A 15,000-nucleotide genomic window follows, 5' to 3' on the forward strand; every position below is an offset into this window, starting at 1 on the left:
TTATGATTTAATGCACATATTCGCTAAATTTGACTGAATATAATTACTAGAATTGCAAATTAATATATACCGTATTTTGTATATGAGACATTCTCACTCGACTTCTTCAACTCTCTGCATGTTGGAAAATGGGTTAAATCACCATTTTTTAGCTGCTTTTCTTAAATGCTGCTTTAATATGGTCAAACATTTGTGTTATTATCTGATCTCTTCCTTGCAATTGCAAGTTTAAATCACACAAGTGTTTTGTTATATCCACCATGAAGGATATATTTTGTAGCCATAGTGTGTCGGTGAACATACGTCTTGATTTTTAAATTTTAATAATTGGCATATTTCTTCTTTTAAATCCTGAAACCTTGTGTTGAGTACCTTGAAGCAAGATAACCAACGGACTTCAGTATAATAAGTTAATCCAGAATATTCGCTGTTTAAATCACTAAGAAAAGCAGAGAATTGTCGCTGATTTAACCCTTTATGTGCGGAATTAAATTTCATAAAGTCACGAAATGAGTCAATTATCCACTAAAAAACGAAGTTCAATATTTAAATACAGTTTTTTTATTGGTATATGGTCATAACCTTATGCTTCTATATTTACCTTCAAAATCAAATAAAAATATTTATTATCTATTTTAAAAATAATCATAGCGAAAAATTTGTAAAAAAAAAAATTTTTTTTTTAGACATATGAGTAATATTTATTACAATACAAACATACAACACAAAAAAAAATTGAAAAAAATTATAAATAAAAACTCTGGATTTTATCTGAAAATAAAATAAAAATATATTTTTAGAAATGTATTTTGCAAAATCATATATTTTTTTCTAAATGATGACTTACCATTATTTCTAAGAAGGTTCTTCAGTCAAACATTGACAATAATTTTTATATTTATTTATTTTTATTACACATAATGCAGGTTTTCCAATACATTCGTCGCAATAGAAAGAAGTTTGCTTTCGTTTGCAAGTTCCTTTTCCCTTTTTCTTGCATGATAAAGGCACAATACTGCACACTTGACAATTGTGTTGGTATTTTTGGACCTCATACTTTGTTGGAAAATGCCCGCCTATCAGTATTCGAGGTTTAGTTTTGTTTCTTACTTTCTTCCTCTTCTGGTAATTGTTTTTTTTATAAATTCGGATAATAAACCGTCAATCACCTGTTCGCGAAATTTTAATGGAATTCTGTATATTGTAGCATATATATCCATTTACCAATGCCACTTCTACTATAAAATGCCACAATGTTTGGTACCACTTTTTGTGCCGCCTTTCAAATGGATATATGTTGCACAAAGCTGATCAAATTTGTCAACACCTCCCATGTGCGCATTATACATTCTTTGAATGTTAGGCTTTATAACTGTTCTACGGTCAACAATCTTGGAACGAACAGGCACTTCTGTTACACCAGAATTCCCAACAGTAGAAAGCATGTAAATCTTTCCTGTATCTTGCCAGGCACAGGCGAGTATATTTATATTTTTGTTTTCCTATACAACTGGAAGGCTTCCTTTTTTCATTTTTATTTTTTTCATTTCTGCAGGTAACCCTTTTCTGTTAGGTCGAACAGTCCCGCAACCACCAATTTCTTCATCTTTTAATTTTTTGTAGAGTTGTACGCTGGTGATAAAATTGTCTGTAAAAACTATATAGCCTTTATTTTTATAATCTTCTGATAATTTCATTACTACTCTGTATCCTAACCCTTCTGCTGGAGCAGAAGGCCTGGCATCCTTTCCTGTATATACGTCGAACTTCAAAAGAAATCTTGTTTTTGAATCGCACAGTGACCAAACCTTGACCCCCACTTGGAACTAGGCTTAGATGGTAGATACTGTTTGATGAATAATCTTTTCGAGTGTTTGGCTATCAACTCCGACAAGACGTAACTTGCACGCAGTGCTGATTCACTTCCTTGTAATTCTTTAGTAAACAACGACCGTTTCTTTTTCAGTTCTAATTTGAGCTCTTTCAACTTCTCTCGTTTCATTATCTTGAAAATGTCGATGTTCGTCAATAAGTTTTCGTTTAAATTTACTACCACTTGATTTCGACAAAGACATACTGAATATGAAGGGCTGAAATAAATAAATTATCATTAACTCAAACAATAAAACACAAAATAATAAACACAGCGTATTTTTGGTTAATTTTTTACTTTTGGACGGGACAATCGTAGCACGTGGCGTTGACAGCTGGAATTGGCCGAATCAGGTGTTGCTAGTGCATAAATATTTTTGCTTTATTCTTTTTATTTTTACTAGCAACGCTGCTTGATTGACGTTTACGCTTATGTTTTTTTTATTGGCTGCAAATTTATTCGTCGCGGGCTGCAAAAATAGCCATCACGGGCCAAAAGTTTGACACCCTTGCCGTAGAGAATTAAACATGTAGATTGGCATCTCTTCTTCAACTGATAAGTTCGAGAAGAGATGCCAACAGATGTCGCAATACGTCATATTTTAATTTCTTACCATATGTAAATGTTATTAGATCTTTCATTGCTTCTGAAAATTAGCTGTAAACTATACTATATAGTGGGTAAAATATAACTTTTTGTTTATAACGAATGTCAGATTTTTCATCATTCCGACCATTCTAATAGCATTGTAATGAGTTTAATTAACTTTGCTATGTAAATCTTTAATAGCCAAATCACTGCTATTCGTCTTTTAATATTTGTTCCTAGAAAGTTGATAGTAGTTTTGTTAGAATAACCCTGATATATTATTAATATAATTTAAAGTTTTGTTTATATTGTCTATAATTCCAATGCTACATCATTTTAAATCATCTGCAATTAACACTTTGTAAGAAAAATGCTGTGTATAACATATTTCACTGTTTATTTAATTGCACTAAACTGCGCGGCGTGCGCTTGACAGATGCCAGAAGAGTTGTCATATGTAAGCAAATTTGACATTTAAGGGAAATCCCGGTTTGGATTTTGCAATTGATTTTATCGATGCCAGAAGAGTTGTCATATGTAAGCAAATTTGACATTTAAGGGAAATCCCGGTTTGGATTTTGCAATTGATTTTATCGATTCAAACTGTAAAACACAAAAAAATTTCAACTTTCAAAAAACATATTTTTTCAGAAAAATATGTTTAATTTAGAAGGAATTTTAAATATAATATAAAAATTGTGGATTTGTTCATAATATTTTTTAATAAAACTAGACAAAGGTATCAAAATTATTAATATTTTCAAAGCACATATTTTGCTTACTGTCCACTTTTGGTCAGATTAGGTGGTCGATGTTTGCAGTTTATTGTTTCTTTCTAATTATTAAATGTAATTAAAAACTGGCTTTTTTATTTACACATAGCATCTAAAAAAATGAATATTTTAAGAAAACGGGCCCTCAAACACCTAAAGTACGCTTTAAACACAATCAATGACTTATAATCGCTCACATTGCACCAACTATAGGTAATCGATTGTGTTGTAGCGTCAGTAAGGTTTAACAAAATATTTTTTAATATCAGTCATATTTTTGAGCGAATGTGTAACTGATGCTATTTATTATTATTATTTATTTAAACTGCAACCTACTTTTAAATGATAACAAAATTTTACGTCTTAATGTTATTTTTTATGTTGAAGCTACAAACATATTTTAAAACGTAATACAGTGTTTAGTTTTATTATTGTCTAGCTAAGTTTTAAAGTTAATCTTAAATGATAACACTATTTAGTTTTATCATTAAATATCTAAGTTTCACATCTAACTTTAAATAATATAAAATGTTTTCTTCTGGAAATATTTAGCTGAGTTGTAAATCTATTTTCAAATGAATTGAAAATGTTAAGTAGTTTTTTATAGATTGAATCATTTTGACTAGCATTGAAAATCCTAAATATTCGTCTATGTAGTGAGAAAATTTACGTAGTAATGCGGTAACAGTAAAAAATGCACTAGGATCAACCGCATATCTCTCGGAAGCGCACGTGCGATCTCTTCCCATTTATATTGAAAATCGCACAGCTACCCAATGGTTTTAATATATAATTTGAACTATTAAATTTAAAAACATTTAAAAAAATCAGAACGAAGCAAAATTAATATTTTAAACCAAAAAAGTTGAGGGTCCGCACACTTGATAACTTCGAGGGTATTCGTACACTCGCTAACTTCGCTAGTATAGTATAAATGTGTATTATTGTAGAAATAAATAGGCGAAAATATTTTTATTTTTCTTTTTATTTGTTTTTTTTACAAGTTTATTATTAAAATTAAAAATATGTATTACATAGTTGCGTCACCATTAACGTTTCAAGGGCAAGTATGGTGGATGGAATACATTTTATAAGTTGTTCAAGACTAGACGCGAGACCTTTTATTAAAAGATTTTTAATCCAGTATTTTATATTTTTATGAGTATATAAAAGGATGTTGTGATAACAAATATTTACACATAACGGATTTCGACAGTCTTTTAAACGTAAAATAATTTAAAATATCCTTACTTCTTTACGTTGAAACCTTCACCGGTGGGGTCAAGGATCCACGGGTAGTTGTTAGGACATTCCATACAGGTAAAAAGACGGAGGGTCTCACCTGGAAGTTCGCGGGTGGTCAAAGGACACGCGTTAGGAAGAGAGCAGTAGGGTTGTCCCTTGACGTCGCATTTCTCTTTCCACTCTTGGAAGTCTCTTAAAGAGGTGATCTCGGTTGGATTTTGCATCCATTGAATTACTTGCAACATGGTGGTGAAGTAAACGTCGTTCCTGTCTAACATCTCTTCGATGAACTTGATGAGTTCTTCTTTGAATTCCTTTTTGGATTTCAACCAAGAGGCGTGGAAGTGAAGCCCGAGGGGAGCCCTGTTGGTACTGAAGTGGCGGTTGAAGTTGTGACGCAACAACCTGGCGAACTGTTCGCCGCTTTGGATGTTCGAGCAAGAGTCGACCATGTGACAACCCGGTAGGGATTCGTCGAAGGTTGGGTCGTCCCTACGATCGAGTTCGTTCATGACCATTTCCCAGACTGGGTGAGAACGAGATGGGCAGTTGTGAGCGTTGCCGTTGCATTTGTGGGGCATACGGAAATATAGCGTATACGGCCAGATGGGTACGCGTCCCAAAGATGCTGTGATGGAAGCGTCATATACGAAGAATTGGTCAGCCATCATTTCAAATTGCTTGTTGCCGCCGACTCTGAGGTAAGGCGCTCTGATTCCAATGATGGAGCCATCGCTGATGTTGGAGAATCTTTCAACGATGAGACGACCTCCTGCCATTTCTGCGAGCCAGTCATCATATGAACCTCCGCTCCAGTATTGTGGATCGTCCTTGTGAGTCAAAGAGAAGACTGAGATTTCATGACCTTTTCTGTGGAGATCTTGAACGGCGGAGTAGTTGGTGTATTTGTGAGAAACGAAGAAGGTTCCTCTGATCTGGCAGCCGTTGGGGTTTTGCCTGTTACCGTTGAAGAGCTCTTCGTATAGATCGATGTTGTCTACGTTGACGGCGCCGTTAAAGGTTATGGTGATCATCTGAGGGACTTGATTGGGCTCGATTTGGCCAGGAATGCGGGTACCGTCAGCGGAACAGAAGCAATCTGGAAGGGTGCATTGGTTGGGATCGCAGTCAGGAGCTCTATTAGGATCGGTTTCAACGGCTGAAAACAATACAATGATATACTAAACGTATATGATTCATATACTAATTGTGTAGTGTTATAATTACTGCAAGCATTTTCATCAGATTCATCCTTGCAATCAGGTTTTCCGTTGCAGAAGAGATCTTTTTCGATACACTCGCCGTTACCGCAGGACAGCTTGCCTTCTGGACATCTAGGTTCGTCGGTCTTAAAGATTGGAAGTACTTTTCTTGGCTCTAAAAAAAGATTTGCAAAATTAATACCAACAAAAATATGATAGTTAGCCCTATGCGCGATTTAACTGTCTTTGGTACCAGCAAGAACTGGAAAAGAGTGTGACTGATAAAATTTTAAATAAAAAAAAGAAAAGTTAAGATTGAGAAGTAAAGTGAATATTATTTAATAAAAATAAATATAAAAAAATCGAAACAGAATTAAACACAATGATAAAAGCCGATAAATAGTTCAGTAGTACTACATAATTATTGAGAATAACGAAAAGTAGAAAATTCGACACATTTGTCATAGTTTCGAGTGTCTTATGTTTATAATAGTATTAAAAATATATCAAAGCAGAGTATTCTTATATTAGTATAATACATTCTCGGGCATGCGGTAAAATGTGCTCGAATATTCTTTACCGAGATGTGAAATTATTTCGTTGAAAGAAAAAGTGAAACGAAGAGAACCACAACCAAAACTAACTTATAGGAAAGTCGATGCGGGTAGAGATGAAAGTGTAAGACGTGAATGCGATGAGAGTTAAATTTGAGTTTTAGTATCGAAAGCTAATTGTATAGTATTGTCAGTAGAATAAAAAATGCAAACGAAAGCGGAGGTAGAGGACGGGAGTGGATAAAACCAGTTTTTGCTAATCCAAGACAGCGTAACTCTGCCTTCTTTCATGTACTATCGTTGCTGTTCAGATCTGTTGTTTTTTATTTATATAATCTAATACATGCATTCTAGGGGTAAATAAATAAATAAATAAACTACTGTCGTGCGATTCAACTACTGTGCCCCGACTGCAAACCAACTACGTCCCAACCGGACTTTGCTTTTTTTTTTGAAAAAGACTTACTCTCCAATTTATCACAGTTCGTCACTTTACCCTTCCAATCGCAAGTTTGTTTATCGACATCAAACGCCAATCCGGATGGGCAAGTGATTTGTTTAAGACCTGACCTAGTACACCTGGTCGGAAAGAAAACAAGAGCGCATAAGTGATACGGTAAAGCAAGGCGAAGCGGACATTGCCGTTGGACGCTGTCGACATTGCCCGCCTCTGGAGGAGTCAAAGGGACTTACTTTCGATTTGGTCGCAATTTTTAACATTAGTTTTCCAGTCGCAAGTTTGGCGATCGATATCGAAGGCCAGACCTCCTGGGCACCGCACTGATGCAAGGCGAGTCACGCCATTCTCTGCTCCCTTATCACACCTGGATAACACGGACCATTACATCTGATTAAATTCGATCCTCACTCGATGATCATTGATTGGCCTTTCCTAGATTCTCCTTTAGCATATATTTGATAAGAATATAAAGAATCGAGTGGATAATACCTTACGACGTCGCGACAATCGCCATCTGTTGAAAGCCTAAAGTATTCATCGGCTGGTCTGTCATGGCAGAGCTCTTCGGGAGTCTGATCCGGCCCATCGTCGTCTTCTTGTCTCTTCACACGCACAGCATCTGAAACATATTTTTTTTGCTATTGTAGTTTGTGCAAAAAATTGATTTGAAAGCCGTTTTATACACTACGCGGAAGCTATGAATTAATTACCGGTCTAGCGAGAACGCCGAGTAACGGGCCCAGCTCACTTTCCATGCCGTCGTCATCGCGTAAGGTCACATTTCGCTTTCCTTAAACGAAACTGGTTCCGCGGCGGACCCTCCGAGGGTTCGACAAAAGCGGAGGCGTTGCGCAATTTATAATGTATTTTCAACACTTTCCCCTCGGCGATTCGTAACGAGACGATAAAGGAAAAATATTTGCAATTTCACTTTTCGCACAATTTTGGAGCGTATGCTAATAGCGCGTACTGGCGAAATTCGTATGACGAAACGACCGATTAAAAAACTGGGTTAAGCGCGACAAATGTTATTATGTTTGAGATGCATAAGATTTGGAAACACAAATTATGTTTTTAATTGTATAAAATACGACCGAATTACATTCAAAAGATCGCTTTTAAAAAGAGTTTTCCTCCTAGATCTATATTTGTATGGAAAGACATCGATGCGCAGATCCACGCGAAACCCGATTCGTGAAAAAACATTTTATTGTTTTTTAATATAATATTAACTATTTTTATTTAATTTATTAGTATCAAATATGATTAATTAGCTAATAATTATTTTAAAATATTATAAATCTCTTTAAAAAGATTAAATATTTATAAATAATAAGGAAGTGGATCGCTGCGCCTTAAGTAATCTATGCAGTTCTTTATTGCTATTTATTATAATAGCTGACTGACCTGCGTCGGTGAATAGGAAGATGGCGAAGCACAGCAAGAGGGCGGCACGCTTCATGGCGGCTGCTGGAAGACTGAGCTGTGGCTGGGGCGATCGGCCCTCCGCGTTGCCCATTTTATCAGCGCGCATGCGCACGCTGTTGCTCAATTCAAGAAAATTGCACCAGGGGGGATGAATCGGCGGACGCGGAAACGTCTAGAAAAACTTTTACTCGGGTGTTAATAGGTACTTAGAAAAATGAGTGACCTTGCCACATATGCACGCTAGAAGTATTGATTGCGAAATAGAAAGCCAATTTGATCAAGTTGAGACATTTGATCAGGGTTTAGCAGTTTGTGTTAAAAACCGATTCAATTATCGCCTTAATATTACGTGCTTATTGTGTTGGTGAAAATTTCGCGTTGTTTTTTTAACGTTGATAATATAATAAACACATACCGCGAGTAAAATAATATTATTGAATTGAATTTAATATTTGCTTTTACTAATTATTTTCATATTAATTAAAAATAGTAAATAAAAAGCCTTTATATAATAATGGCGTTTTCATATTTCTATTTATCGAGAAATTTGAGAAAATCATTGCTAATCTTGTGTATTCTCAAAACAATAAAAATGAAAAAATATATGTATGAATATGCATATATTATTTATCATAAAATTAACTACAAAATTTAAAAATATATAAGTTACCTACAAAATTTTATATTAAAACTAAAAATTCAATTTTGAGTTGATCATACAAATGTGTTTTTAGTTGTATAATTTTAGCCGATAAAATTTTCTCATATTAATTAGACGTAGATAGTGCTATTTTCAATAACTTTAAAATAATGTAGAATAATGCTATCTTATTTCTTAAGAAATTTCAAGAAAAAGTTTGCTATAAAGCGTCGATGATGCTCGGGTTGGTCATGTGGAGCGTGTGTTACTTTAATCATTTATATATTCTCATCCTCGAATGTGTCATCGAATATGGCGCCATTGTCTGGAATTCGAGTGCAGCGAAGTACTCTTTGTTGTTGGAGAGATTTCAAAGTAAACTCTACAAGGAGTACGGGTCATATTAGTATTTGTATCCTAGTGCCTTTTTTCTAGGAGCGCTGTAATACGATTCATTCGTTGTCTACTTAATGAAGCACTTCTTAAAGTTTCCAAGGGGCGGTGTCGACAACCCGTCAATGCTCGGTGACTTTCGGCTGCTAGCTTTAAAACCATTCATATTCTTAACGAGCTTGCCAAACACAAAGTTGTTTTTGGTGATAGCTATGAAGAGCTGGAAAATATATGGGATATTGCTTATCTATTTTAGGTGTGCACTATAACTGATTTCTAATTATTTTCTTAAATGTTAATTATTGTTTGCATAATGGCAATCATGACACATTGATTTGTTATTTTTTAATACGTCAAATCTGATATTAACGTTTATCTTTATCTCTGAATTTTATTTATTTTAAGTTTTTATTTATAGATAAATAAGTTGCTTTGTAAAATAAATATATTTTTTTACATGAGATTTAATTTGTAAGATACGTAAATATTATTACTTAAATAATATGTTATGGCGTAGTTTTGATATTTGAAATATTCTATGTAAAATTGTATATTTTATTATACATTTATAATAATACAATTCTTAAGAAATCACACAATTGCACAATGATAAATAAATGTAATGCTTCAAAAATATTATTAAATAACATACTATAATATATAGATAATATTTTTTTATAAAATACATCATAAAATTATATATAAGCAATAATTTAAAATAAAAGAAAAAACGACGTCACAAAAACTAACTATAGTAACATAAAAAACAAATTACACGATTTACGTTTTACATCACTATGATTAAATACAAAAAAATATACTGGGAATTTTTTGTAGTTATTTAAATACTTACAATTCTACTTTCAAGTTAAAAAGATGGAATTTTAATATAAGTGATGAAACTTAAAGTTTAATACATTTAGCTTATACTATGTATTATATTATATCATGCAAAATTAATATAAAAATATTAATTCTTTATCAAATTATAAAAAATATAAATTTATTATGAAAACAACAAATTATACAATATTTTAAGCACATAACTAATTGTTAGACTTTTCACGTTTTAATTTGAAAATAAACCGTAGAATTGTTGAGAAATATTTATTCATTCAATCAGATTCATTACATCGTACACTTTCTTAATTTTTTGTGTATAATGTTTTTTTTACAAAAATGAATTTAGTATGTTTTTTGTAGCATTAAATAATTGATGCGTTTAAACAAATAAAATTGTGTATAAATTATTATTCTTATATTATGTTGTTCTTATTAATCTAATCAAATTTGTGGCTAAATATAAATCTCTATACCCTAAATTATTAAGATAGACTTCTGACTTTGACTTAAACGTTGATTATTTAAATAGATAATACAGAAATATGTATACTTTATAATCATATCCTTATGACTGGTTAATAATGATTTTAAGCTTTAAAAAATGGAGTAATATTAAGATAAATGTAATTAGCAAATCTCTCTAGATAATTTATTATTCTCCATAATTCCTTGATGCTTCATATTATCTTTTGCTGTTCTAATGTTAAGTATTTGGACACTAGAGAATTGTTTATAGATAATTTTTGCTACTCTGAACTATTCTTCTAATAAATATTTTCTACAGTTTATAAAAAGCTTTTTAAGTATCGATTAATTTTTTTGTAGTGTAATATATTTTATTGTAAACCAACATATATAAGTATGTACATATATAATTCAACTGTAGTAAAATACGTATATTTTTTTTGAAAAATTAATTTACTATTTATTTACTACATTTTATAGGTGGTAAATTACAGTATTTATTTGCCCTTATATAACGTGTAAGTATATAATGCTCTATATGTATAGAAAATACTGATATTTTGTGTTTTTTTTTATATATATAAAATATATTATTAAATTTAATATAATTAAATTGTAATAAAGATCGGTTGCAAACGTCTGATCGTTGAGGACGTTTGGTGATATGACTACTTTCTAGAGTTGTCGAGAGGGGCGGAGGCCGAGGGGCACTAGCTCGTAATACGTAGAACATGTCTTATGGCAGTCTCGGCGTAATTTGAAGGAGTTGATTAAACTACATGTTCTAGAATTTAAAATATAAACGTTTTAACGATTTTCTTTCTTTCACTTTCTTAAACAATTAAATTTTAAATGTATTTTTTAGTGCAGTTGATAATTTATTTTTGTTAATAAAATTATACATTCCTTCTTTATGTAGAAATAAAATTTTTTTTATATTCATTTATATGATATTATCTATATGTACATGATTTTAAAGAAAGTATTTTTTACCTCCAGTCAATCTTAAAATTTTACACATGACATTTACGTTTACGCAACGTTATAGAATCGCAATTAATTATATCTGAACAATTCGCAAGCATAATGTAGCTGTGTTTGAATTATCTAATGGGGCATTGTGTCAAATAAAAAAAATAGTTATGCCATTCTCAACATGTGAGAACCGGAAGGATTTTTTCTATCTCTATAGCAACACGCGTCGATTTATCGCCATGCAATATATCGAAGCGCCATTTCAATTTAAAATTATCCAAGAAATGTCACGGGTCCGGGTCGTTTTTTGCACACTGACGCAGATAAAAAACTTCTTCAGTTTCGACCTTGTCTGTGTTGGCATTGCAAAATTTGTATGAGCGATGCCTTTTCGAGTAGGTGAATGCAATTCGATAAATCTATCATTGCGATTTGGAAAAAGTCAGCGGTTATTTGATTTGTGGCTTTTATTAACTCTCACCATATACACATATTTGTATTGTATATACAGGCTGGTTTAATTATTTATTTAATTTTACAGTTAGTTATAAAAAAATATCATTTTTTAATTTATACATTTCTTATGTATAAATGTGAACAAATTGTTCTTGATGTTATGAATTATGAGTTATTTAAACATTATATATTTAGTTATACACACTATTGTAAGCAGTAATACAATAATATCTATGTGAAGTCGAGAATCATTAGTAATTAAAATCAAATTAATTTTACAGCCCTAATAATTTATTACAAAACTACCAGCCATCAGAGCCAGTTTGAATTACGCGATCGGAGTTTGGTTGTTTTTTAATGCCAATGGTTGTTACTTCTTTTCCGCTTTTTATTTATAAAAATAAAATGAAGTAAATGTAGTTTTATTTTCAGCTCTAAATACGCATTGCTCATGTAAATAAAATTAAGACATATCTAAAAGTAAAATTCAAATACAAGCAATAGTTCAGAACTTTTTCATGTTTTTGGTAAACAATTTAATACATATGACCTACTTATAAAATATATATTATATTGTATAGTGCATTTTTTAATGTCATTTAAAAGTCAGGCAATGTAACATTCCTAAAATTATTTCTATAGTGATAGTTTAAAATATGAATTTTATAATTTTATTTTTTCTGCAGAAAATTACTAAATAATTCATAAACTCTCGCATCTACAAAAAGCAAGTAATTTTTCAAAAGCCTTTTGTTGTCACTGAGAGAAATACTGTAACAATTATCTATCGTTTTGTTTGTGGACCTGTCAGAAATAATATTTCTTGGGAGTAATGAGTATTTAACGGACATAAATGATATTACATAAAAAGTTAAAGAAAATTGTTTAGAGTTAAAACAAGTCCATAGAGAAACGAATCTTTGTGTTGCGAGCAATAATTCGTATTGCAGTCAGAAAATCGCAGTTAGAAAAATAAATATAAAAAATATAATATAAATTTATTTTATAATTTTTATATTAACAGTTGGATTTTTAGTATAAATAGATAGAATAAAGCATTTTAATTTAAATAATGGTGTCCCGTACTTTATGCGTCGGACAAAAGTGCCCCAACATAAGCACGCAGACATAATCGCGCAGCGGCATATGCCCGCCTATCATTTGTGCGCCGACATAATCGCGCGGTATTTGTGCAAATTAAAAAAAAAATATAATTGAAAAAAATTAAAGCGGAATTTGTATAAAAATAAATATATAACAAGGTATACCTACTGCCGATTTTAAGGCTAATAATGGAGTGGTGTCGAATATTGAAAATATTATAATTAATCAATACAATACTTTTCACTTATTATATTTTTATTTTATAAAATTTCATATCTTCACACATACATATGTATATGTAATTCTGATAAAAAAAATAGACCGCGGGGCAAATAGGAGAAACGATTGCATTGAGATGATCAAAAAAAGTTTACCAAAAATAATTATATCTAAAAGATGCTAAAGGACATCTTTGACAAAATATCGAGACTATAAATAACATGAACGCGAGGATAAAACCTAAATATAAAAATAATATATATATTTATTAACCAATATACAGATTAAATACTCCAAATTGAACATTTTACAAATCAAATTCAACATTTAATTCAACCAACAAAAATGTATTTTTTTTAAATATTTCTTTTTATGGATTCTGGAATTAAAATATGTAGAGATTATTATTAATTAAAGCATCATGGACGTCCATAATTCTTGCATATTCTTGTTGTTTAGGTAAGGAATACGTTAGTTTTACGTTACAATAGATTTCTTTAAACTATTTATTAATATTTTTAAACGAATTAATAACAAATACATAGTTGGGATTATGTTCGACACTTCTCTATCATTAGCCTTTTAGTCGACAGTAGGAATATATTTATTTTTATACAAATTCTTTTTTTTATTTTTTCAATTATATTTTTTTTAATTCGTGTAAATGACACCTTTTGATTATGTCGATGCGCATATAAATAAATATATTTTAGGTAATAAATAAAAAAGTTCGCCCACCCCTGCTGTACAATATAATATTTCACGAAAATATACATATATTCGCTTATGAAAAACATTGTTTTACGTACACGTTAGGCTTGAGAAATAAAAATAAAGACTAACTTTAAAAAAATAAACAGCTAGTCTCTAGGGCAAAAATATTTAGAACCATAAAAAAAGACACAAAAATCCAACGAGAATTTATATTGTAAAGCTATCAACATCTTGTTAAAAATAATTTTATTACTGCAAAAAATATATTTTGACAAAATAGATATTAGGAATATGTTCACATGTAATTATCTACTAATACTAAAAAAGAGTGGATCTACTATTTAAATAAAAAAGAACCATTATAATACATATGTAGCTTATCTGTAGCCAAAAATGTGAACTTCAAATTCATAAAATTATGATTTGTAAAACCACTAGAAAGTTTTCAGAATATGACGTAATCTACCTTAATTATATACTTAAAAATTGCTTTTTTTTATAAATAATTACTCAATCAATATTATTTTTTATTTATAGCATTAAAAATAAATTTTCGAAGTACAATACACTTAAAAATAAAGTATTGTAGTTCATAATAATTTGAATTAAATAAAGTAAATAACATTACACTTGAGAGTATCGTTGTATTTATTTTTATGCTTATGGTTTATATTTGTGATGATTAATCTCAATACTATTAAATTATCTATTAAGCAAACATGCGTTTCATAATGTATAGTTTTATTAAGCGTTTATCCAGATATAAATATCAAGTTATTGTCGATGTTAATTCTTCTTGAACATTTATCTTCTTAATAGCTTTCACTTCCTAGTCATCGTACATATTATTATTATTATCGTTGCAACGTTCACTTTTTTTATAATATTGCAATTTAAAAATATTAATCAACAGTAAATGTTATACTTAAGATGAACATCTTGATATTTGCGCTAATACTCACATTAACATATGTATATTTAAATACGTTCGTACGTTCACATAATGAATGTTTTATATGCAACTCTCGCCTTATCACAGTTATTATATTATAATATTTATACGAGTCA

At 30.8% G+C, this 15,000-nt stretch overlaps 2 protein-coding genes and 1 long non-coding RNA gene across 4 annotated transcripts in view; all 3 read right to left on the reverse strand.

Annotated features, from left to right (window-relative positions):
• LOC148227515 (mitochondrial ribosome-associated GTPase 2) overlaps window positions 1-15,000 on the reverse strand; it is a 289,075-nt gene that overhangs the window by 64,215 nt on the left and 209,860 nt on the right. The window lies entirely within an intron of this gene.
• On the reverse strand, window positions 675-2,239 carry LOC148227521 (uncharacterized). The gene is made up of 3 exons (XR_015811943.1): window positions 2,171-2,239; window positions 848-2,090; window positions 675-771 (listed from the first exon to the last, which is right to left on the reverse strand). It is a non-coding gene; the product is annotated as an uncharacterized LOC148227521 (long non-coding RNA).
• On the reverse strand, window positions 4,204-8,175 carry verm (LDLa and CE4_CDA_like_1 domain-containing protein vermiform). Of its 2 annotated transcripts, none has more exons than XM_088203022.1 (5): window positions 8,103-8,175; window positions 7,185-7,314; window positions 6,702-6,814; window positions 5,707-5,856; window positions 4,204-5,638 (listed from the first exon to the last, which is right to left on the reverse strand). In XM_088203022.1, the coding sequence occupies exons 1-5, from the start codon at window positions 8,155-8,157 to the stop codon at window positions 4,482-4,484; spliced, it is 1,605 nt and encodes a 534-aa protein (XP_088059148.1). In that variant the 5' UTR covers window positions 8,158-8,175; the 3' UTR covers window positions 4,204-4,481. The 2 variants fall into 2 exon arrangements, with proteins under 2 accessions (XP_088059148.1, XP_088059147.1); XM_088203021.1 differs by lacking the exon at window positions 6,702-6,814 and adding an exon at window positions 6,929-7,059.

Source organism: Plectrocnemia conspersa, unplaced genomic scaffold (genome assembly GCF_051122295.1).
Source record: "Plectrocnemia conspersa isolate PC_06_02 unplaced genomic scaffold, ASM5112229v1 ptg000013l, whole genome shotgun sequence".
NCBI lineage: Eukaryota > Metazoa > Arthropoda > Insecta > Trichoptera > Polycentropodidae > Plectrocnemia > Plectrocnemia conspersa.

Coding starts and splice junctions, on each gene's coding strand:
- verm (XM_088203021.1), bottom strand. CDS start 8,157: ATGAAGCGTGCCGCCCTCTTGCTGTGCTTCGCCATCTTCCTATTCACC. Junction 7,060..7,184: donor GATTGTCGCGACGTCGTAAG/GTATTATCCACT, acceptor CGTGTTATCCAG/GTGTGATAAGGGAGCAGAGA. Junction 5,639..5,706: donor ATCTGATGAAAATGCTTGCA/GTAATTATAACA, acceptor TATTGTTTTCAG/CCGTTGAAACCGATCCTAAT.